The following is a 23,787-nucleotide window of genomic DNA, read 5'->3' as shown; positions in this document are numbered from 1 at the left end:
GGAGGAGGAGGAGGGGGAGGGGCTCTGCCCCTGCGTGTGCGCGTTCACGCGTGTGCGTGGGTGTGCAAGCGCGCGTGCACGCGCGCGGAGCGCGGTCCCTTTAAATCCCCCCTCCCCTCGGGGTTGCCATGGCAGCGGCGCCCCCCCCTTAAAGGGGCCGAGCCCCCGCGCTTCCCCCCCCTCCCCGAGCGGCGGGAGGCTGCGTGGCTGCGTGCGGGGGGGGCTCCCACGGGTGAGCACGCGGGGGGGGGGGGGGGGGGATGCGGGCACGGGGGGGGGTTTGCACGCGAGCGTGAGCATGCGGGGGGGGGTATGTGCGCGCGCGTGTCGGCGGGTGTGCACGCGTGGGTGCAGCGCGCGTGCAAGAGAGGCTGCGGGAGGAGGTGCGTGTGCATGAACTCGCGCGTGGGAGCGCACCCACGCGCATCCCCCCCCCCATTCACCTCCAGCCGCGGGTGTGCAAAGCGCTTTGCACACGCGAGGGCCGACACGCGTGACCGTAGGCTCCCCCCCCCCCCCCCCCCCGTGTGTGTGTGTGTGTGTGCGTGGCCGTGGGTCGGGGGGGGGGGGACACACACGACACCCCACGCGGGATGGGGGGGGGGCACGGGCGGGGGCGGCGGTACCCGGATCTGGGGGATGCGGGGGGGGGGGGGGGGGGAAGGGGGGGGCGGGGGAGGCCCCGGCGCTGCCGCCCGCAGCCATGAGCGGCCCCGGCGGAGGGTCCCCACCCCTGAGCCCCCGAGGTAGGGGGGGGGGGGGGGGGTCACAAGGACGCGGGGAGGGGGGGGGGGGCACAGGGGGGGGTGATGCCACGCGTGGGGCTGGGGGGTGTTTGGGGATGGCGGAGGGGGGGGGGATGGAGGTAGGGAGATGGGGGATGGGGGGGGGGGGCTTTTGGGTCATGTAGGGACCCCCCTCCCACAGCAGATATGGGGGGGTGGGGGGGTGTTTGGATCGCAAACATCCCCCCCCTCGGCTGCCCCCCCCCGCGGCTGCATCGCCCGCAGCCCCCGCCATTGCAGCGCAGCCTCTCCTCGCGGCGCGGCGGCTGCCGGATGCATCGCACCCCCCAATTGCGTTGTACACCCCCCCACCCCCACCTTGCATCGGATCCCCCCCCCCCCCCCCCCCAAATACATTGTACCCCTCCCATTGCGTTGCCCTCCCCGATTGCATCGCAACCCCCCCGCTTGCATTGCGCCCCCCCCCCCAACTGCATCGTACCCCCCAACTGCATTGCCCCCGATTGTATTGCACCCCCCTAATTGCGCTGGCCCCCCAAATTCAATTGCGACCCCCCCCATTGCATTGCAACCCCCAATTGCATTGCTCCCCCCCAATTGTATCTTACCCCCCCAATTGCATCGTACCCCCGAAATTGCATTGCCCCCCCAATTGCATTGCGACCCCCCCCCAATTACGTTGCCCTCCCCAATTGCACCCCCCCAATCGCATGTTACCCTCCCAATCGCATTGAACCCCCCCAACTGTATTGCACCCCCCCCCTTTGCATCGCCCCCCCCGGCTGGATTGCACCCCCATTTCCATGGCACCCCCCCAATTTAACTGCTGCATGTAGTGGGTGTGGGGAATACTCCCCCCCCTCCCCCCTCCTGGGGGGGGGCTTTTGAGGGATTTCCCCCCCCCCCCAAAGTGTGTGTGGGGGAAGTGGGCAGCCCCCCCAAAATGCTGGATATTGGGGGGGGGGGGCTCTCTGTGGTCCCCACCGCAGGGACTGGGGGTGCAGTGCCCCTCCCTGCAGGTCTGGGGGTGTCCGGGGGGGGTGGGGGGTGGTTGGGTTTGGGGGGGGGACACACAGCAGTGTGTGTGCGAGTGGGGTGTCTGCGGGGGGACGGGGTGCTCCTCAGCTGGGGAAACTGAGGCACGGCGGGGGGGGGGGATGGTTGTGGTGCTGAGCAGTCAGGATTAGACCTTTCCCCCCCCCCTGCGAGGTGTCGGGGGGGGTGTGTGTGTGTGTGCGATACCCCATGACCCCCCCAACCAAGGCAGGGTGACCATCCTGGGGAGGGGACGGGACACACGCGTCCGTGTGTCTGTCCTTCCTGTAGGATAGAGGGGGGGTGGGGGTGTCCCTTCTCCCAGGGGACCCCCCCCCATAACCAGACCCCATAACCAGACCCCATAACCAGGGGGTGAACAGACAGTGTGGGGGGGGGACGAGACGACACACTCACACAGAAGCCCCCCCCAGGCCGTGTTCGACCTTCACCCACAGCACCGCTCTCTCCTCCTGTGTGTCCCCCACCGTGTCCCCATGTCCCCCCCCCGTGCCCCCCCCCTCCCCAGCCATGCAGCAGGTCCTGGACAACCTGATGGGGCTCCCCGGGGCCCCCGGGGCCGCCGACCTGGACCTCATCTTCCTCCGCGGCATCATGGAGAGCCCAATAGTAAGGTCCTTGGCGAAGGTACGGTGGGGCGGGGGTGGCAGCGTGGCCCCCCCCGGCCCCCGCTGCGGGTGGCAGCGCGTGGGGACACGGGGAGGGATGGGGGGGGAGGGGGGAATGCGGGAGGACGGGGGGGGGTGCGTGAGTGGGGAGGGAGACGCACACGTGGGTGAACACGCGTGTGTGTGTGTGTGCGTACGTGGATATATGCTCATGCACGTGTGTGTGTGTGTGTGCAGGGAGGTGGCTGTGCATGTTTGCACGTGTGTGTGTGTGTGCAAGGAGGTGGCTGTGCATGTTTGCACACGTGTGTGTGTGCACATGTATGTGTAGGGATGGACACACACGTGTGCGCATGCGTGGAGCCATGCGTGCATGGATGTACGCTTGCACGCGGGCGTGCGTGCAGGAAGGCGTGTGTGCATGTTTGCACATGCGTGTGCGTGCGTGGGAGCGAGTGGGCATGTTTGCACCCGCGTGTGTGCACGCCTGTGCGTGTGACGCTGTCGTGTTTCAGCGCGGGGGTGAGGGTGTGGGGCAGGCGCAGGGGAACGTGCTGGCTGTGCACGTGTGTGTGCACATGCGTGTGTGTATCACCCCCCAGCCGTGCTGGGCAGTGCGTGTGGCTGGCCCCGCGTCCTGCGTGTTTGCCAGCGTGTGTGTTTTTGCACGTGCACACGGTTGGGCAGTGGCACACGCACGCATGGGTTGGCGTGCTGATGTGTGTGCGAGGCCGTGCGCACATGTGCATGCACAAGCGTGCACGGGACAATGCACACGTGCGCACATCCAAAAGGGTGGGACTGCATGTGTGTGGCACGCAGGGCGCTGGGTGCGTGCACTGGGCACGTGTGTGCGCGCGCTTGTGTATATGTGGGCTCATGTGCATGTGTTTGTGCGTGTACTTGTGCATGTGTGTGTGCTCGCGTGTGCGTGCTCATGAATGCGTGTGATTGTTCATGTGTGTGCTTGTGTGCATGTGCTCATGCGTGCATGTCCTCGTGAATGCGTGTGTGTGCTCATGATTGCAGGTGTGTGCTTGTGCGTGTGTACATGCTCCTGCGTATGTACTCATGCGTTTGCATGCTCGTGTGTGCGTGCTCATGTGTGTGCTCATGCGTGTGTGTGTACTTGTGTGTGTGCTCATATCTGTGTGCTCGTGTGTGGGGGCTTGTGTGTGTGCTCATGCGTGTGTATGTGCTCATGTGTATGTGCTCATGCGTGTGTGCTCATGTGTGTGCTCGTGTGTGTGTGTGCTCATGCGTGTGTGTGCTTGTGTGTGTTCATGCGTGTGTTTGCTTGTGTGTGTGTGTGCTCATGTGTGTGCTCGTGTGTGCGCTCGTGTGTGTGCTCGTATGTGTGCTCCTGCGTGTGCGCTCATGTGTGTGTGCTCATGTGTGTGCACTCATGTGTGTGTGCTCCTGCGTGTGCGCTCATGTGTGTGTGCTCACGTGTGTGTGCTTGTGTGCGTGCTCATGTGTGTGTGCTCATGTGTGTGCTCATGTGTGTGTGCTCATGTGTGTGCTTGTGTGTGTGCTCCTGCGTGTGCGCTCATGTGTGTGTGCTCATGCGTGTGTGCTCACGTGTGCGTGCTCATGTGTGTGCACTCCTGTGTGTGCACTCATGCGTGTGTGCTCATGTGCGTGCTCATGTGTATGTGCGCTCATGCGTGTGTGTGCTCATGCGTGTGCAGGCTCATATGTGTGCACTTGTATGTGTGCTCACGTGTGTGTGCTCGTGTGTGTGTGTGTGTGCTCGTGTGTGTGCGCGTGCTCATGCGTGCGCGCTCATGCGTGTGTCCCTAATCCCCCCCGCCCCCCGCAGGCCCACGAGCGGCTGGAGGAGACGAAGCTGGAGGCGGTGAGGGACAACAACCTGGAGCTGGTGCAGGACATCCTGCGGGACATCGGGCGCCTGGGGCGGCAGGACGGCGCGGCCGCCGAGCTGGCACGCATCCTGCGCGAGCCCCACTTCCAGGTGGGCTGTGCGAGGGCTGGCGCGCGTGCAAGGGCGCGTGTGACATGGGCGTGACGGCCCCCTTCCCCCCATCCCCCTCGTCACGCCTTGCAGTCCCTCCTGGAGACCCACGACTCGGTGGCCTCCAAGAGCTACGAGACGCCCCCCCCCAGCCCCGTCCTGGATGCGACCTTCAACAACCAGCCCGTGCCCCCCGACGCCGTGCGCATGGTGGGCATCCGCAAGACGGCCGGCGAGAACCTGGTGAGCTGGGGCTGGGGACGGGGGGGACGCTGGTGGGTGCTGGGGACATTGGTGGGTGCTGGGGACAGGGGGGACATTGGTGGGTGCTGGGGATGTTGGTGGCACTGTAGGGTGCTGGGAACAGGTGGGACATTGGTGGGTGCTGGGGATGTTGGTGGCACTGTAGGGTGGTGGGGACATTGTTGGGTGCTGGGGACAGGTGGGACACTGGTGGGTGCTGGGGACACATGGGACATTGCAGGGTGGTGGGGACATTGGTGGGTGCCGGGGCCATTGGTGGGTGCTGGGGACAGGGGGGACATTGGTGGGTGCTGGGGACATTGGTGGCACTGTAGGGTGCTGGGAACAGGTGGGACATTGTTGGGTGCTGGGGATGTTGGTGGCACTGTAGGGTGCTGGGGACATTGGTGGGTGCTGGGGACAGGTGGGACATTGTTGGGTGCTGGGGACATTGGTGGCACTGTAGGGTGCTGGGGACAGGTGGGACATTGGTGGGTGCTGGGGACATTGGTGGGTGCTGGGGACAGGTGGGACATTGTTGGGTGCTGGGGACAGGGGGGACATTGTTGGGTGCTGGGGACATTGGTGGCACTGTAGGGTGCTGGGGACAGGTGGGACATTGGTGGGTGCTGGGGACATTGTTGGCATTGCAGGGTGCTGGAGACCTTGTAGGGTGCTGGGGACCTTGTAGGGTGCTGGGGACACATGGGACATCGCAGGGTGGTGGGGACATTGGTGGGTGCCGGGGCCATTGGTGGCATCGCAGGGTGCTGGGGACCTTGTAGGGTGCTGGGGACACATGGGACATCGCAGGGTGCTGGGGACATCGCAGGGTGCTGGGGACCTTGTAGGGTGCTGGGGACATTGGTCCTGCGCCCCCCGCCCCCCCCAGGGGGTGACGTTCCGGGTGGAGCGGGGGGAGCTGGTCATCGCCCGCATCCTGCACGGGGGGATGGTGGCGCAGCAGGGGCTGCTGCACGTGGGGGACGTCATCCGGGAGGTGAACGGGCGGGAGGTGGGCAGCGACCCGCGGGCGCTGCAGGACAGCCTGCGCCACGCCAGCGGCAGCGTCGTCCTCAAGATCCTGCCCAGCTACCAGGAGCCCCACCCGCCCCGCCAGGTACCGTGAGCCCCGTGTCCCCACATCCCACTGTCCCCTCTGCCTCGTCTCCCCACATGTCCCATGTCCCCCTGTCCCCACATCCCACTGTCCCCTCTGCCTCATCTCCCCACATGTCCCATGTCCCCCTGTCCCCACATCCCACTGTCCCCTCTGCCTCATCTCCCCACATGTCCCATGTCCCCCTGTCCCCATGTCCTACTGTCCCCTCTGCCTCATCTCCCCACATGTCCCATGAGCCCCGTGTCCCCACATCCCACTGTCCCTCTGTCTATGGCACACCAGTAGGGACTTGCCCCGTGCCCATGTGCCCCATGTCCCCCTGTCCCCTTTGCCATGTGCCTCATCTCCCTACGTGTCCCCTGAGCCCCATGTCCCCGTGTCCCCTTTGCCATGTGCCTCATCTCCTCGTGTCCCATGAGCCCCGTGTCCCATGAGCCCCATGTCCCACTGTCCCACTGTCCCCGTCCATGGCCACTGCACACCAGTAGGGACTTGCCCCGTGCCCATGTGCCCCATGGTTGGCGGGACCCCAGTGTCCCCCACTGTCCCCTGCACCCCCCAGCACTGGTAATGGCACCCGGCTGCGGTGGCACCTGCCCTGTCCCCATCCCCACCCTGTCCCTGTCCCCATCCCCATGGCAGGACCTGGGTGTCCGGGTGGCAAAGGGTACCCTGTCCCTGTCCCCCCCCCTCCCCGTGCCAGCCCAGCGCGTCACCCTGCCTCCCTGGGGACAAAGCGGCGCTGTCACTGTGTCCCCTGGCACCGCGTGTCGCCGTTCCAGCCTGTCCCCGCGCCACCCTGCTGCTGCCAGCGCCGGCTGGGGGGTCGCGTGTGCCAGCACACGCGTGTGCAGCGTGGCGTGTGCGGTTGCCCTTGCACGCTGCCGCACGCATGTGTGCCATGGCGGGGGCGGCGGCGGCGGCGCTGGGTGCCTGCGTGTGCCTGTGCGCGGGGCTGTGCGTGGGTGCCGCCGTGGGTGCCCTGTGGGGCGCAGCGGCCGCCGTCGGTGCCGCCTGCGTGTGCGCCGGTGCCGCGCGTGCCTGGCTGCGCCGGGTGGCGGGGGGGCAGCAGGGCAGGGGGGGGGGCGCCTAACGCGGTGCACACGCGTGTGCGTGCTCGTGGCGCAGCTCCCGCGTTTCCCACCGGCGCGTTGGGGAAACTGAGGCACGGGCTGGCACCGGGCGGCGCGGGGAATCCCGGCATCCGGCGGCGGCCCCCGGCCTCCGTCACCATGCTGACCCCCCCCTACCCCCCCCGCGGTCCCCAGGTCTTTGTCAAGTGTCACTTTGACTACGACCCGGCCACCGACAGCCTCATCCCCTGCAAGGAGGCCGGGCTCAAGTTCACTGCCGGTGACCTCCTGCAGATCGTCAACCAGGATGACCCCAACTGGTGGCAGGTCAGGGGGGGGCTGGGGATGGCGGGGAGGGGGGATTGGGAGGGGGGGGGGGCTTTGGGCATCCTGGCCCTTTGCCCCCTCATCCTGGGGGTTTCCTGGAGAGTCAGGGGGGTCCTGGAGCTGGGGGGGGGGGGGGGGAGGGAGTCCCTGGGGTTGGGTGGGGTCCTTTGGAGCTGGGGGGGGGGTCCCTGGGGCTGTGGAGGGGGGGTCCTGAGAGCTGGGAGGGGGTCTCTGTGGGGCTGGGAAGGTGCCTGGGAGCTGGGGGGGTCCTTTGGAGCTGGGGGGGGGGGTCCGTGGGAGGTGGGGGGGTCCCTGGGGCTGTGGAGGGGGGGTCCTGAGAGCTGGGAGGGGGTCTCTGTGGGGCTGGGAAGGTGCCCGGGAGCTGGGGGGGTCCTTTGGAGGGTCCCTGGGGCTGGGGGGGGGGTGATCCTGAGAGCTGGGAGGGGGTCCCTGTGGGGCTGGGGAGGTGCCTGGGAGCTGGGGGGGTCTCTGGGAGGTGGGAGGGTCCCTGTGGGGCTGGGGGGGTTCCTTGGGGCTGGGGAGGGTCCCTGGTGATGGGTGGTGTCCCTAGGGCTGGGGGGTCCTGGAGCTGGGGGGGTCCCTGGGGAGCTGGGGGGGGTCCTTAGAGCTGGAGTGTCTCTGGAGTTGGGGAGGGTCCCTGTGGGGCGGGGGGGGGTCCTTGGGGCTGGGGAGGGACCTCAGGAGGTGGGGAGGGTCCCTGTGGGGCTGGGGGGGTTTCTTGGGACTGGGGATGGTCCCTGGTGATGGGTGGTGTCCCCGGGGCTGGGGGGTCCTGGAGCTGGGGGGGTCCCTGGGAGGTGGGGTGGGTCCCTGGGGTTGGGGAGGGTCCCTGGAGCTGGGGGGGTCATCCCTGGGAGCTTGGGGGTGTCGTGAGGGTTGGGAGGGCATCCCTGGGGCTGGGGAGGGTCCCTGTGGGGCTGGGGGGGGTTTCCTTGGGGCTGGGGAGGGACCCTGGTGATGGGGGGTCTCCCTGGGGCTGGGGGGTCCTGGAGTTGGGGGGGGGGGATCCATGGGAGGTGGGGGGGTCCCTGTGGGGCTGGGGTCCCCATATGCAGCACTGTCCCCCCCCCCCCCCCAGGCGTGCCACGTGGAGGGGGGCAGCGCGGGGCTGGTGCCCAGTCAGCTGCTGGAGGAGAAGCGCAAAGCCTTCGTCAAGCGGGACGTGGAGGTGGCCCCAACCTCCGGTACGGAGCCACCCGGCCCCCAGCGGGGACACGGCCCTGGAGGTGGGGGGACAGGTCGTCACCTCCCAGGGGGAGCACAGCAGGTCCCCTGCGCCCCACAGCGGTGCCCCCATCGCCCCATGGTGATGTCCCCACGCCTGTGGCACTGTCCCTGAAACTGGTCCCCAACTCCCTGGGTGATGTCCCCACGCCTGTGGCACTGTCCATGTGGCAGGTCCTCAGTTCCCCAGGTGATGGTGATGTCCCCACGCCTGTGGCACTGTCCCTGCAACAGGTCCCCAACTCCCTGGGTGATGGTGATGTCCCCACGCCCGTGGCACTGTCCACGTGGCAGGTCCCCAGTTCCCCGGGCGATGTCCCTATCCCCATGGCACTGCCCCTGTGGCAGGTCCCAGCTTCCATGGCACTGTCCCCGTGCCACGGCACTGTCCCTGTCCCCGTCCCCAGCTCAGCCAGCCCCCGTGCCCTCGGCAGGGGCGCTGTGTGGCAGCCTCAGCGGGAAGAGGAAGAAGAGGATGATGTACCTGACGACGAAGAACGCTGGTGAGCGTCCCCCGCTGGTGTTCCCCTGGGGAAGGGGGGACAGTCCCCAGGCCGTGCCCGTGGCTCGGGGTCCCACCATGGGTGACAGCCCTGTCCCTTGCCCAGAGTTCGACCGCCACGAGCTGCTGATCTACGAGGAGGTGGCCCGCATGCCCCCCTTCCGCCGGAAAACCCTGGTGCTCATCGGCGCGCAGGGCGTAGGGCGCCGCAGCCTCAAGAACAAGCTCATCATGTCGGACCAGGCGCGCTACGGCACCACCATCCCCTGTGAGTGTCCCCGTGTCCCCGCCAGCATCGCTGGCCCCATAAGCATCACTGTCCTCACCAGCATCACCATCCTCGTGAACATCCCTGTCCTGCCAGCATCCCTGTCCCCTGTGAGCATCCCTGTCCCCTGTGAGCATCCCTGTCCCCTGTGAGCATCCCTGTCCCCTGTGAGTATCCCTGTCCCTCTTGAGCATCCCTGTCCCCCACCAGCATCCCTGTCCCCTGCGAGCATCCCTGCCCCTGCCAGTATCCCTGTCCCCTCAAGCATCCCTGTCCCCACCAGCATCCCTGTCCCTGCAAGCATCCCTGTCCCTCTTGAGTATCCCTGTCCTCTGTGAGCATCCCTGTCCCCGCAAGCATCCCTGTCCCCGCCAGTATCCCTGTCCCTGCAAGCATCCCTGTCCCTCTTGAGTATCCCTGTCCTCTGTGAGCATCCCTGTCCCCGCCAGCATCCCTGTCCCCTGTGAACATCCCTGTCCCCGCAAGCAGCCCTGTCCCCGCCAGCATCCCTGTTCCTCATGAGTATCCCTGTCCCCTGTGAGCATCCCTGTCCCCCACCAGCATTCCTGTCCTGCCAGCATCCCTGTCACCTGCCAGCATCCCTGTCCCCTGTGAGCATCCCTGTCCCTGCAAGCATCCCTATCCCCATCAGCATCCCTGTCCCCGCCAGCATCCCTGTCCCCTGTGAACATCCCTGTCCCTTGTGAGTATCCCTGTCCCTCGTGAGTATCCCTGTCCCTCGTGAGTATCCCTGTCCCCTGTGAGCATCCCTGTCCCCTGTGAGCATCCCTGTCCCCCACCAGCATCCCTGTCCCCTGTGAGTATCCCTGTCCCCTGTGAGCATCCCTGTCCCCACCAGCATCCCTGTCCCCCATCAGCATCCCTGTCCCTGCGAGCATCACCGTCCCCCGTGAGCATCACCGTCCCCGACACAGCCCACCCTGGCCAGCACCGGGGGCGCGCACCCCTGGGTGTGCGGGCGCAGCATCGCCGCCCCGTGGCCATCCCCACGGGCTGTGGGTGCCCCCAGGGTGGGGACCCCCGGGGCGGGCGGGTGGCGCTGACGGACCGTCCCCGGGGCAGACACGTCGCGGAAGCCGAAGGAGAGCGAGAAGGACGGGCACGGGTACCGCTTCGTGTCGCGGGGGGAGATGGAGGCGGACATCAAGGCCGGGCGGTACCTGGAGCACGGCGAGTACGAGGGCAACCTCTACGGCACCAAGATCGACTCCATCCGCGCCGTGGTGGAGGCCGGCAAGATGTGCATCCTGGACGTCAACCCCCAGGTAGGGGACCCAGGGGACACACACACACCCACACCCACACACACCCTCCCCAAAGGGGGTGGCCCGGGGTTGTCCCTGTCCCAGGGCTCAGCGCCGTCCCCTCCTGCCCAGGCAGTGAAGGTGCTGAGAACGGCTGAATTCGTGCCATATGTGGTTTTCATCGAAGCCCCCGGCCCCGAGACGCTGCGGGCCATGAACAGGGCGGCGCTGGAGAGCGGCGTGGCCACCAAACAGCTCACGGTGGGTCCCCTTGCCCGGGGTGAGGGTGGGGGCGTGGGGGGGAAAAAGCGCTGGGGAAACTGAGGCAGGGTTTGTGCGGGGCAGGAGGCCGACGCCAAGCGGACGGTGGAGGAGAGCGACCGGATCCACCGCGGTTACGGCCACTACTTCGACCTCAGCCTGACCAACGACGACCTGGAGCGCACCTTCGGGCGGCTGCGGGAGGCCATGGACCGCCTGCGCGCGCAGCCCCAGTGGGTGCCCGTCAGCTGGGTCTACTAGTGCCCCCTCCTCCCCCCCCCCCCTCCAACCTCCTCGGGGGGGGGGTCCCCACCACCCTCCCCACTCCTCCCCACCCCCCCCCCCCCCTCCGCCCCCAGCCCGGCCAGGAGGGGCTGCAGGAGGAGGAGGAGGGTGGCTGTGACCTGCTGTCACTCTCACTGCTGTGATGAGTTTGCAGTGCTCAGCCCCAGGGGGGGTGGGGGGGTGGCTTTCTGCCAAGAACCCCCCCCCCCCCCCCTCGCCTAAACTCAGTCTGTCTCCCTCATACCCAGCCCCAGATTTTTTTTTTTGAGGGGGGGAGGGGGCAGAAGCGGCCGGTGGGGTCCTATGGGGGGGGACAGACACCCACCCCCCCCCCCCCCCGAGCCGTGCCCAGCACCCACACAGCTATTCACTGCCAAAACCTCACCCCCTCCCTCCCCGTTTTATCCCAGGGGATGGTGCCCCCCCCCCCCCCCCCCCCCCAGCTGGGGTCGCTGTTAGCTGGGGGAGGGGACACAGGGAGGGTGGGAGTCCCCGGGCACTGTGCAGCTCCGGCCCCTCGTAGCCTCGTGCCTCAGTTTCCCCATGGGGAAGCGCACCCCATCCCGGGGCAGCACGTGGGTCGGGACCCCCAGGGCTGAGGTGGGGGGGAAATAGGGGGGGGGTCACACCGAGCTGGACCCCCACGAGCTGCGGTGGACTTGGGCGTCCCGGCTTACCCCCCCCTCAGGCTGCAACCCCCCCCTCTCCCCCCCTGGGGACCCCCCTTTCACCTTTACCAGGCTGGGGGTCCCTCTCTGTCCCTTGTGCCCCCCCCCCCCCCCCCGGTCACCCCTTCCCAGGTAGCAATAACCCCCCCAATACCACCTGCCCATGTGCGTTCAACCCTATAATTAACCCTGTAATTAACTCCGGGGGGAGAGGGGGGGGCCTGTGGCTGGGGGGTTGCTGGGGGGCTGCCGGGGTTTTTGGGGGGGGGCTGCCATGGGTTGACCCCAAGTGATGGGGACATGGGGAGCGCAGGGCAGAGGTGCAGATGTGTGCGCACGCGTGTGTGGCTCCGTGCTGGTGAGGCGCGTGTGCCCCCCTCCCTCCTGCCCTGGGACCCCCCCTCCTCCCCCCCCCCCCCCCCCAGCCATGGCCACCCCTTGTCCCCGTCCCCGTCCCCAGGTTGCTCCTTTTTGGTACTTTGCTGTGACTTTTATTAAAGATAAAGGAGAGGAAAGCAGTGGGGCTGTCCCTTATGGCCAAATCCAGCTGGGGCACCCCTGCGGGGGGGGGGGCACGACATGGTGTCACCAGTGTCACTGGTGTCACCTCTATCCCCAACCTGGCGCTCTCCCACCTGGTACTGATGTTTTTGGTTTTTTTTTCTCTGCAAATCAGTGTTTTTGCACAAGTTTGGTGCCTGGAGGGTGCTGTGGGGCTGCGGAGGGGGGTGTGAGTGTGAGTGTGAGTGTGTGTGTGTGCACACGCGTGTGTGCACATCTGGCTATGTCTGGGGCTTGGGGGTTGGAGCGGGGGGGGGCTGTGGTGTGTGTGTGTGGTGTGTGTGTGTGTGTGTCGTTGCACACACGGGCCCTTCCTTGGTGCTGCCGGGAGAGGTCAGCAGAGCTGCAGGCACCGGGGGGGGGGGGGCGTGGGGGGGTGTGTGCACGCGTGGGGGGGGGTAGGGGGGGGGGTAAGGGTGTGTTTGCACGGGGGGTTGTGGTGTGTATGGGTGTGCGAGTGTGTGTGCAGCACCCAGCCCCCCCCAGTGCCACGCAGCCCTCCATGCCCTGCACACGCGTGTGCACCACCTGCATACGTGTGCACACCCCCCGCCCCCCCCCCCGGGGCCCAGTCCGTGTCCCACCATGTCCCAGCACGGCCACCAAGGAGTTAAGGGGAGGGGGGCCATGCCCGCCCCCGGGACCCTCTTCTGTGCACCCCTCAGCTGTAGGCAGCCGTGGCCATAGGCTGCCGTGGCTATAAGGTGCCGTGGCCATAGGGTGCTGTGGCTATAAAGTGCCATCAGTATAAGGTGCTGCGGCTATAAAGTACCATAGCTATAAGGTGCCATGGCTATAAAGTGCCATGGCTATAAGGCGCCATGGCTACAAGGTGCCACGGCTATAAAGTGCCATGGCTATAAGGTGCCACGGCTATAAAGTGCCACGGCTATAAAGTGCCACGGCTATAAGGTGCTGTGGCTGTAAGGTGCTGTGGCTATAAGGTGCGGTGGCTATAAAGATGCCATGTCTATAAGGTGCTGTGGCTATAAGGCACCGTGGCTATAAGGCACTGTGGCTATAAGGTGCCGTGGCCATAAGGTGCCATGACTATAAAGTGCTGTGGCTATAAGGTCCGGTGGCCATAGGGTGCCGTGGCTATCAAGTGCCGTGGCTATAAGGTGCCGTGGCCATAGGGTGCTGTGGCCATAGGGTGCTGCCATGCCTATAAAGTGTTGTGGCTATAAGGTGCCATGGCCATAGGGTGCCGTGGCTATAAGGTGCTGTCACTATAAGGTGCTGTCACTATAAAGTGCCATGGCTATAAGGTGCCATGGCTATAAGGCACCGTGGCTTTAAGGTGCCATGGCTTTAAGGTGCTGTGGCTATAAGCTCCTGTGGCTTTAATCTGCGGTGGCTATAAGCTGCTGCGGCTGTAGGGTGGTGTGTCTATAATCTCCTCTGTCTATAAGCCGCCGTGACTATAAGCCGCCGGGGCTATAAGGTGCGAGGGCTATAAGGTGCCGGGGCCGTACGGTGCTGTGTCTCTGAGGTGCTGTGCGCGGTGGCAACCATGTGGGTCACGCTGCTGCTGCTGCTGGCCCTGGCCACGCTGGCGCTGGGGCTGGTGGCCCACCGGCTCCTGGCCCCGGCCGGCAATCCCTTCTCCTGGCCACCCCCGGGGCCACCCCGGCCGCTGGTGACGGACCCGCGCGCCCGCGACAAGGTCCTCAAACGGGGTGAGTGCTGGGTGCCGTCCGTCCGTCCGTCCGTCCGGTTGCACGCCGGGCGTGCTGTCCCCTCGCACACACCCCCCCGTGCGAGGACGGGCGGGTTTAGTCACACGCGTGTGCGCAGGGTTCGGCGCCCACCGGGTGCCACCGGAGCTGGACGCCGTGGTCATCGGCAGCGGCGTGGGGGCCCTGGTGGCCGCCGGCACCCTGGCCAAGGTGGGCAAGCGGGTGCTGGTGCTGGAGCAGCACGACCAGGCCGGCGGGTGCTGCCACACCTTCCAGGAGCGCGGCGTCGAGTTCGACGTGGGTAAGGACCCCCCGGTGCCGTGGTGCCCCCCGGCACCCCCCGGTAACCCCCCGGTAACCCCCCGGTACCTCCCGGTACCTCCCGGCACCCGGCTGCCTGCCTGGGCGTGGGTGTCTGTGCGTGTGCGTGCGTGTGCGCAGGCAGCGTGTGTCTGTGCGTGCAGGCAGCGTGTGCCTATATGTGTAGGCAGCGTGTGTGCGTGTGCGCAGGCAGTGTGTCTATACGTGCAGGCAGCGTGTGTCTATATGTGCAGGCAGCGTGTGTGCGTGTGCGCAGGCAGTGTGTCTATACGTGCAGGCAGCGTGTGTCTATATGTGCAGGCAGCATCTGTGCGTGCAGGCAGCGTGTTTCTGTATGTGCAGGGAGTGTGCAAGTGTGTGCAGGCAGCATGTGTGTGTGCAGGCAGCGTGTGTGCATGCAGGCAGCGTGTGTCTATATGTGCAGGCAGCGTGTGCCTATATGTGCAGGCAGCGTGTGTTTGTGCGTGCAGGCAGTGTGTTTCTGTATGTGCAGGGAGTGTGCAAGTGTGTGCAGGCAGCATGTGTGTGTGCAGGCAGCGTGTGTGCGTGCAGGCAGCGTGTGTCTATACGTGCAGGCAGCTTGTGTCTATATGTGCAGGCAGCATGTATGCGTGCAGGCAGCGTGTGTGTATATGTGCAGGCAGCGTGTGCCTATATGTGCAGGCAGCGTGTGTGCGTGTGCGCAGGCAGTGTGTCTATACGTGCAGGCAGCGTGTGCCTATATGTGCAGGCAGCGTGTGTCTGTGCAGGCAGGTGTGTGCAGGTGTGTGCAGGCAGCGTGTGCCTGTGCAAGCAGGCAGCACGCAGGCAGGGCGCGTGCGTGCAGCGTGTTCACATGCAGTGTGCGCAGGCAGTGCGTGTGCTGTTTGCGTACAGCGTCTGCGCATGCAGTGTGCGCGTGTGCTGCACGGGCCGCCTGCATGCAGCGCGTGGCTGCGATGTGCGCATGCAACGCCCGTGTGGCCTGCATGCAGCGGGCGCGCAGTGCACGCGCTGACTGCGTGTCGTACGCGTACACGTAGTGCGCGTGCAGCGCCTTGCACGTAACGCGCGTGCCGGTCGCACGCAGCGTGTGTGTGCAGCGCCCACGCCACGCTCGCAGCCCCGCAGCAGAGGAAGGCTGAGCCCCGCGTTCCCCCCGCCTGCCGCCCCGGGGCTCGTCCCGCCGCGTGTCCCCAAGGCGGGGGGACAGTGCTGTCCCCAAGCCGCGTGGCCGGCTGACCCGTCCCCGTCCCCGGGCACCCGCAGGCATCCACTACGTGGGGCAGATGCACGAGGGCAGCATGCTGCGCGTGGCGCTGGACCAGCTGACGGAGGGGCAGCTGTGCTGGCAGCGCCTGCCCGACCCCTACGACGAGGTGTCCCTGGGTCCCCGACGCTACCAGCTCCGCGCCGGCAAGGTGGCCTTCGCCACCGCCCTGGAGGAGCAGTTCCCCGCCGAGAAGGCGGCCATCAAGGAGTTCATGAGGCTCTCCAAGGTGGGTGTCGTCGGGGACACCTGCCCGTGGGTGGTGGCACGTCCCCAGGGTGCGGTGTTGGGTCGGATGGAGTAGCTTGGGACGTGGGTGTGGGGATGGTGGTGGTGGCACTGGGTGGGGGCGCGGTGGGGATGTGGGTGATGGGTGGCCATGGGTGACGGTCATGGTGGGGAAGGGGCAGTAGGAACATTGGCGATGAGGGTAATGGGCGTGGAGGGGACACAGGTGATGGGCATGGTGGGGACAAAACCGATGGGCTTGTTGGGGACAAGTTTGATGGTCATAGTGGAGAAGGAGCAGTGGGAATGTTGGGGACATGAGCGACGGTCACAGCGGGGACAAAAGTGATGGGCGTGTTGGGGATGAGTGTGATGGTCATGGTGGGGACGCAGGTGACAGTCACGGTGGGGACAAGTGATAGGGGTGGTGGGGACACGAGTGGTGGGCAAGGTGGGGAAGGGGCAGTGGGCATGTTTGGGGACAAGGGTGAAGGGCATGGAGGGGACACAGGTGATGGTCGCGGTATGGGACAGCAGTGATGGGTGTGTTGGGGACGAGTGTGATGGTTATGGTGGGGACAAGTGATGGGGATGGTGGGGACACGGGTGGTGGGCAGGATGGCGAAGGGGCAGTGGGAGTGTTCGGGGATGAGGGTGATGGGTATGGTGGGGACACAGGCGATGGGTGTGGTGGGGACACAGGTGGTGGTCATGGTATGGAACAGAAGCGATGGGCGTGTTGGGGACAAGCGCGATGGTCACGGTGGGGACACGGCCACTGGGTGTGGTGGGGACAAGTGATGGGGATGGTGGGGCCGTGGGCGGTGGGGATGGTGGGGACATGGGTGATGGGCAGGGCAGGGGGCTGGGTGCTGGGGCCACGGGTGGTGCTGGGGTCACGGCAGTGCCAGCCATGGGGACGGAGCGGTGGGGCCGCGGCCGTGGAGGTGGCCGGGGGTGACGCGGGGCGGGTCCCCGTGCAGATGGCCTCCCGGCACGTGGCGCTGCTGGCGGTGCTGAAGATGGTGCCGCGGTGGCTGGCCGCCTTCCTGGTCCGCACCGGCCTTGTCTACTGGATCTCGCCCGTCTTCCGCATGGCGGCCACCAGCCACAGCGAGGCCGTGGCCCAGCTGACGGCCGACCGCGACCTGCGCGCCCTACTCAGCTACCTCTTCTACGGTCAGGGGGCTGTCGCGATAGGGAGGCGGCTGTCGCGATAGGGAGGCGGCTGTCGCGACAGGGAGGGGGCTGTCGCGCTAGGGCAGGCAGCATTGCAATGGAGGAGGATCACGTTGCGATAGGAGCAGGCACCGTCATGATAGGGGAGTGCACCGTGGTGATGGAAGAGGGCTGTATTGCAATAGGGGGGGCTGCGTTGTGATAGGGGAGGGCTGTGTCATGGTGAAGGAGGGCCATGTCGTGATAGGGGGTGGGCTGTATTGCAGTGGTGGGGCTGTATTGTGATGGGGAGGGCTGTCTCGTGATAGGGAGGGCTGCAATTGGGTTGCAATAGGGGGGGCTGTGTCATGAAATGCAAAGGCCATGTTGCAATAGGGGAAAGCTGTATCGTGCTAGTGGAAGGCTGTGTCACGATAGCAGAAGTGTGTGTTGTGATAGGGAAGGGCACCATGATGATAGGGGAGGGCTGTGTCATGATGGGGAGGGCTGTGTCACAATAGGGGAGGTGATGGCACAATAGGGGAGGGCTGTATCATGGTAGGGGTGGGCTGTATTGTGACGGAGAGAGCCATGTCGTGATAGGGGAGGCCACATCACAGTAGAGGAGGGCTGTATCATGATAGGGGACGGCTGTATTGTGACGGGGAGAGCCATGTCGTGACAGGGGAGGCCACGTCACAATAGAGGAGGGCTGTATCATGATAAGGGGGGGCTGTATTGTGACGGGGAGAGCCATGTCGTGACAGGGGAGGCCACGTCACAATAGAGGAGGGCTGTATCATGATAAGGGGGGGCTGTATTGTGACGGGGAGAGCCATGTCAAGGTAGGGGCTGCCGTGTCGCGGTAGGGGAGGCCACGTTGGGATACGAGAGGCCGTATTGCAGTAGGGGAGGCCATGTCACGATAGGGGAGGGCTGCCCACCATTGGGGGGGGGTGGCGGCGGCTGTGCCCATTTGTGTCGTGTGTGTGTGTGTGTGTGTGTGTGTGTGTGTGTCCATCCCCCCCCCCGTCCCCAGGCACGGCCCCGCGGGACTCCAGCTTCCTGGTGAACGTGCTGATGGTGCACCACTACCAGCGGGGGGCCTGGTACCCGCGGGGGGGGGCCAGCGAGATCGCCTTCCACCTGGTGCCCCTCATCCAGCGCGCGGGGGGGGCCGTGCTGGTGCGCGCCCCCGTCACCCGCATCCTCCTCTCCTCCGCCGGCACCGCCGTGGGTGAGCGCTGACCCCCCCCCCTCCCCAACCCCCCGCCCTGGGGGGAGACACACACACACACGATGGGGACAGGGTGGCAGTGCCCCCCGTGGCCCCCCCCCTCACCCCCCCCCCCCCCGCGCCTCCCAGGGGTGGTGGTGCAGAAGGGGCCGAGCGAGGAGGAGGTGGAGATCTTCGCCCCCCTCGTCATCTCCGACGCCGGCGTCTTCAACACCTTCGGCAAGCTGCTGCCCCCCCCGCTCCGCGGCCACCCAGGTGCCACCTCCCCGCGTCCCCGCTGGCCCCAGCCTCCCTGCATCCCCAGCATCGCCGGTGTCCCCAGCATCCCTGTGTCCCTGCTGTCCCCAGCATCCCCATGTCCCCGATGTCCCCGTGTCCCTGGTGTCCCCAGCATCCCTGCATCCCCATGTCCCCAATTTCCCGATGTCCCCAGTGTCCCCAGCATCCCCATGTCCCCGATGTCCCTGTGTCCCTGCTGTCCCCAGCATCCCCAGCATCACCGGTGTCCCCAGCATCACCAGAGTCCCTGATGTCCCCGTGTCCCTGGTGTCCCCAGCATCCCAGCATTCCCATGTCCTCGATGTCCCCGTGTCTCTGGTGTCCCCGGCATCCCCATGTCCCCGATGTCCCTGTGTCCCTGGTGTCCCCAGCATCCCTGCATCCCCAGTGTCCCCAGCATCCCTGTGTCCCCAGCATCCCCATACCCCTGGTGTCCCCACCATCTCCACGTCACTGACATCCCCATTTCCCTGGTGTCCCCAGTGTCCCCAGCAGCACCGGTCTCCCCAGCATCCCCTCGTCCCTGGTATCCCCAGCGTCCCCAGTATCCCTGCGTCCCCAGCACCCCCATGTCCCTGATGCCCCTGGCATCCCCACATTCCCACCACGCCCGTGTCCCTGGCATCACCGGTGGCCCCGGCATCCCCGCAGCCCCAGCATCCCCATGTCCCTTACATCCCCGGCGTCCCCTTCGCAAGGACGGGACGATCACCTCCTGCCATCCCCACCCGCGTCCCCGCAGGCGTCCGTTCCCGCCTGGCCATGGTGCGGCACGGCATGGGCTCCTTCCTGGTGTTCGCGGGGCTGCGGGGCAGCGCGGCCGAGCTGGCCCTACCCGCCACCAACTTCTGGATCTACCCCCACAACGACCTGGACACCATGTAAGGGGGCTGCGGGCACCCCGGGGCGGTGGGGGGGGGGGACACGCGGTGGGTGCGGTGGGTGCAGGGCGGATGTACGGCACTACCCACAGGATGACCACCTACGCCGCCCTGAGCCGTGACGACGTCCCCGACAACTTGGCCATGATGTTCATCACCTTCCCCGCCGCCAAGGACCCCACCTACGAGCAGCGGCACCCAGGTATGGGGTGGGGGGGTGGGGGTGGGCCCCCCTGCATCCCCCCCCCCCCCCCCCATTTCTGCTGCTCAGCTTTGCGGGCTCAGAACCTCCTTAATCCCACCAGTCGGGATTATGGGGTGGCCACCGCCACCGTCGCCACGTCCCGGGCTGACACCGGCACTGGGGTCCCCTGCAATGGGACAGGGGGTGTCACCAGTTGTTCCCTCCCCCCACCCCCCCCCTCCCCCTTCCCCCGCTCCTCGCAGGCAGGTCGTGCATGACCATCCTGACCATGGCGCGGTACGAGTGGTTCGAGGAGTGGGCTGGCACCCGCGCCAAGCACCGGGGCCCCGACTACCAGCGGTACAAACTGGCCATCGCCCAGCGCCTGCTGGAGCGGGCGCTGCAGCGCTTCCCCCACCTGCGTGACAAGGTGACGGGGAGGTGGGGGGGACACACACCTCACCGGTGTCCCCAACCACGGGGGGTACCCGACGGGGATGGTGCCTGGTGGGGACGGGGTGTTCTGCAGGGATCTTGGGGGGGTTGTAGGGTTGGGGAAAGCCCACAGGGATGGGCGCATGGTGGAAATGGGGCGCACGCTGGGGACTGGGTGTCCCGTGGGGTTGGGGTGCCCGGGCAGAATTGGGGTGCCCAGTGGGAATAGGGTGTCCTGTGTGGGTGGGATGCCCCATGGGAATGGGGTGCCTTGCGGGATGGGATGGGATGGGATGGGATGGGATGGGATGGGATGGGATGGGATGGGATGGGATGGGATGGGATGCCACCAGGGTTGGGATGCCCCATGGGAATGGAGTGCCTTGTTGGATGGGATGGGATGGGATGGGATGGGATGGGATGGGATGGGATGGGATGGGATGGGATGGGATGGGATGCGATGGGATGCCCCACAGGGTTGGGGTGCCCCATGGGAATGGGGTGCCTTGCGGGATGGGATGGGATGGGATGCCCCACAGGGTTGGGGTGCTCCATGGGAGTGGGGTGCCTTGTTGGATGGGATGGGATGGGATGGGATGGGATGGGATGGGATGGGATGGGATGGGATGGGATGCCCCACAGGGTTGGGGTGCCCCATGGGAATGGGGTGCCTTGTGGGATGGGATGGGATGGGATGGGATGGGATGGGATGGGATGGGATGGGATGGGACGGGATGGGATGGGATGGGATGGGATGGGATGGGATGGGATGGGATAGGATGCCCCACAGGGTTGGGGTGCCCCATGGGAATGGGGTGCCTTGCAGGATGGGATGGGATGGGATGGGATGCCCTACAGGGTTGGGGTGCCCCATGGGAATGGGGTGCCTTGTTGGATGGGATGGGATGGGATGGGATGGGATGGGATGGGATGGGATGCCCTACAGGGTTGGGGTGCCCCATGGGAATGGGTGCAAAGAGGACGTGGAATGCAGAGTGGGGACTGGGTGCCCAGGTGGGATGCGGTGCCCCATGGGAGGGGGTGCCCTGTGGGGTTGGGGTGCCCTGTGGGGTTGTTGGGCTGCCTCTGTGGGGTCAGGGTGCCCCGCAGGGATGTGCTTGGTGGGCATGGAGTGCCCTTTGGAGTTGGGGTGCCAATGGGGCCATCCCCAAACAGCACGGGGTGGCCTGTGGATTGGGGTGGCCGGGAGGGGGCACAGGGTGCCCTGCGAAGCCATGGGGCAGCCCCCAGGACCTTTGTGTGGGGCGGGCACCCCCCAGGCAGGCTTAGACCTGGTGGGGTGGGTCCTGCTGCTTGGAGGGATGGGTCTACCCGTGTCCCCACGTGCCCCCTCGCCTTGTCCACCCTCGTGTGCCCTGTGCATCCCTGGGTGTCCCGTGCGCCCCGCCGTGCCCCGAGCGTGTCCCCCCCCCGTGTCCCTGCCCGGGCAGGTGGAGTTCGTGGAGGCGGCGTCACCGCTCACCAACCAGCACTACCTGGCGGCTCCCCGCGGGGAGATGTACGGGACCGAGCACGACGTCGGCCGCTTCAGCCCGGCCGTGGTGGCCGCCATGAGAGCCGAGACGCCCGTGAAGAACCTCTACCTGACGGGTAAGGGACCCGCGTCTCCGTGTCCCCCTGTCCCTCTGTCCCCATGCCCAGCTCCAGGGGCTGTCCCCAGGGGCTCCCTGCAGCGGGGGGATGTCCTCCCATGGTGGTGGCCGGATGCTCTACGGTGGTGGCCGTGTCCCCCACGGGGGGTGGTTGTGTCCCACCACGGCTCGTCCCCAGGGCAGGACGTGTTCAGCTGCGGGCTGGCGGGGGCCCTGCACGGGGGGCTGCTGTGCGCCTCCGCCGTCCTGGGCCGCCTGCTCTACCTGGACCTGCTGCTCCTCAAGAAGAAGATCAAGCGGCGCCGGGGGCGGCAAGCGGCGTGACGGGGGGGGGACACCGGCTGTGGGGATGGCCCCGTGCCGAGGAGCGTGCTGCCCGCGCAATAAACCCCGCCGTCCCCCCAGCCTGGGCCCGTCTCTCGGGATGGGGAGGGGAATGGGATGGAAATAGGGTGGGATAGGGGTGGGATAGGGATGGGATGGATTGGGGATGGGGATGGGGATGGGGATGGGGATGGGGATGGGATGGGGATGGGGATAGGATGGGATGGGGATGAGGATAGGATGGGATGGGGATGGGGATGGGGATGGGGATGGGGATGGGGATGGGGATGGGGATGGGGATGGGGATGGGGATGAGGATAGGATGGGATGGGGATGAGGATAGGATGGGATGGGGATGGGGATAGGATGGGATGGGGATGGGATGGATTGGGATGGGGATGGGGATGGGGATGGGGATGGGGATGGGGATAGGGATAGGGACAGGAATGGAATAGGATGGAGATGGAAATAGGATGGGATGGGGATAGGGATAGGGACAGGAATGGAATAGGATGGAGATGGAAATAGGATGGGATGGGGATGGGGAGGGAGATAGGGATGGGGATGAGATGGGGATGGGGATAGGAATAGGAATAGGGATGGGGATGGAATAGGATGGAGATGAGGATGGGGTGAGGATGGGAATGGGATGGAATAGCGATGTAATGGGGATGGGGATGAAAATAGGATGGGATGGGGTAGGGATAGGGATAGGGGTAGAGATGGGGATAGGGATAGGGATGGGGATACGGATAGGGATAGGGATAGGGATAGGGACAGGGACAGGGACAGGGACAGGGACAGGGATAGGGATAGGGATAGGGATAGGGATAGGGATAGGGATAGGGATAGGGATGGGGCGGGGACAGGAATGGGATGGGATGGAGATGAGAATAGGGATGGGGATGGGAATGAGATGGGGAAGGGGAATGGGATGGGGACGGGGATGGGGATGGGGATGGGGATGGGGATGGGGATGGGGATGGGGATGGGGATGGGGATGGGGATGGGGATGGGGATGGGGATGGGGATGGGAATAGGATGGGATGGGGATAGGGATGGAGATAGGGATGGGGATAGGGATGGAGATAGGGATGGGGACAGGGACAGTATCACGTGCCTGCCTGGCAAAGTCCATGCCGTGCCGGGGTGCACTCACAGCCGGGGAGGCAGTGCAGGGTGCAGACCCCCCGTGTCCCCCCGCAAACTTCCCCCCTTCTCCCTCTGTATCCCCCTGAGCCCCCCCAGCCCCCCAAAACCAGCATAGCAGGGACCTCTTTTACACTTTTAAAAACAATAAATAGAGAAAAAACACCCCCCGCTCCAATGGTTTGAGGGGGGAGGGGGTTGGATCCAGGCATCTGGGGGGGGGACATGGACCCAGGGGTCCGGATGGCCCCGGGAGGGGCCATCCGGACCCCTGGGTCCATGTCCCCCCCCCCCAAGTGAAGGGTAGCATTGTCACCAGGGAGTCCTTCGGGGGGGATCATCCCTAGAAGCTGGTCTGGGTGGCGAAGGGGGGCTGAGCCCTGGGGCTGTGGCCGCATTCGGGACACGGCCCCTGCGGTAGCGGGTAGAGGAAGGGCTTTGCCGTCACCTAAGGGTGAGTGGGGGTCAGTTTGGGGGGGGGACGACACACGACACATGACATGTGGCACAACCCCAGCTCCCAGGTTGTCCCCAAGGGAAGGAGGGTGTCCCCAGTTCCCCCCAGTCCCCCCTAGGGTGCCCCCCAGCATCCACCACCCATAGTCCCATCACCCCATACCCCTATCACCCATCACCCCATACCCCATCACCTCCTACCCCATACCCCCATCGCCCACCACCCATAGCCCCATCACCCCATACCCCCATCACCCCATACCCCCATCACCTCCTACCCCATACCCCCATCGCCCACCACCCATAGCCCCATCACCCCATACCCCCATCACCCCATACCCCCATCAACCTCCACCCCATACCCCCATACCCCCATCACCCATCAGCC

General features: G+C 66.2%; 2 protein-coding genes across 2 annotated transcripts; both read left to right on the top strand.

The window, feature by feature from the left end:
- Nucleotides 1-2,312: 2,312 nt before the first annotated feature.
- MPP2 (MAGUK p55 scaffold protein 2) lies at nucleotides 2,313-10,953 on the top strand (the record flags this gene model as incomplete). Its single annotated transcript, XM_082499793.1, has 11 exons — nucleotides 2,313-2,429; nucleotides 4,233-4,385; nucleotides 4,479-4,628; nucleotides 5,521-5,748; nucleotides 7,020-7,151; nucleotides 8,251-8,356; nucleotides 8,831-8,899; nucleotides 9,005-9,166; nucleotides 10,250-10,452; nucleotides 10,564-10,692; nucleotides 10,777-10,953. The coding sequence occupies 11 exons, from the start codon at nucleotides 2,313-2,315 to the stop codon at nucleotides 10,951-10,953; spliced, it is 1,626 nt and encodes a 541-aa protein (XP_082355919.1).
- A 2,766-nt stretch (nucleotides 10,954-13,719) lies between these two features.
- On the top strand, nucleotides 13,720-21,794 carry LOC309683789 (all-trans-retinol 13,14-reductase-like; the record flags this gene model as incomplete). Its single annotated transcript, XM_082499787.1, has 11 exons — nucleotides 13,720-13,885; nucleotides 14,004-14,186; nucleotides 15,455-15,684; nucleotides 16,667-16,862; nucleotides 17,881-18,078; nucleotides 18,208-18,333; nucleotides 19,100-19,238; nucleotides 19,331-19,440; nucleotides 19,686-19,852; nucleotides 21,309-21,468; nucleotides 21,649-21,794. The coding sequence occupies 11 exons, from the start codon at nucleotides 13,720-13,722 to the stop codon at nucleotides 21,792-21,794; spliced, it is 1,821 nt and encodes a 606-aa protein (XP_082355913.1).
- Between the last annotated feature and the right edge of the window lie 1,993 nt (nucleotides 21,795-23,787).

Source organism: Vanellus vanellus, assembly GCF_965231255.1.
Source record: "Vanellus vanellus genome assembly, contig: HAP1_SCAFFOLD_703, whole genome shotgun sequence".
Taxonomy (NCBI): Eukaryota; Metazoa; Chordata; class Aves; order Charadriiformes; family Charadriidae; genus Vanellus; species Vanellus vanellus.
Note: the sequence above shows the minus strand (reverse complement) of the source record. Positions and strands in the feature narration are given on the sequence as shown.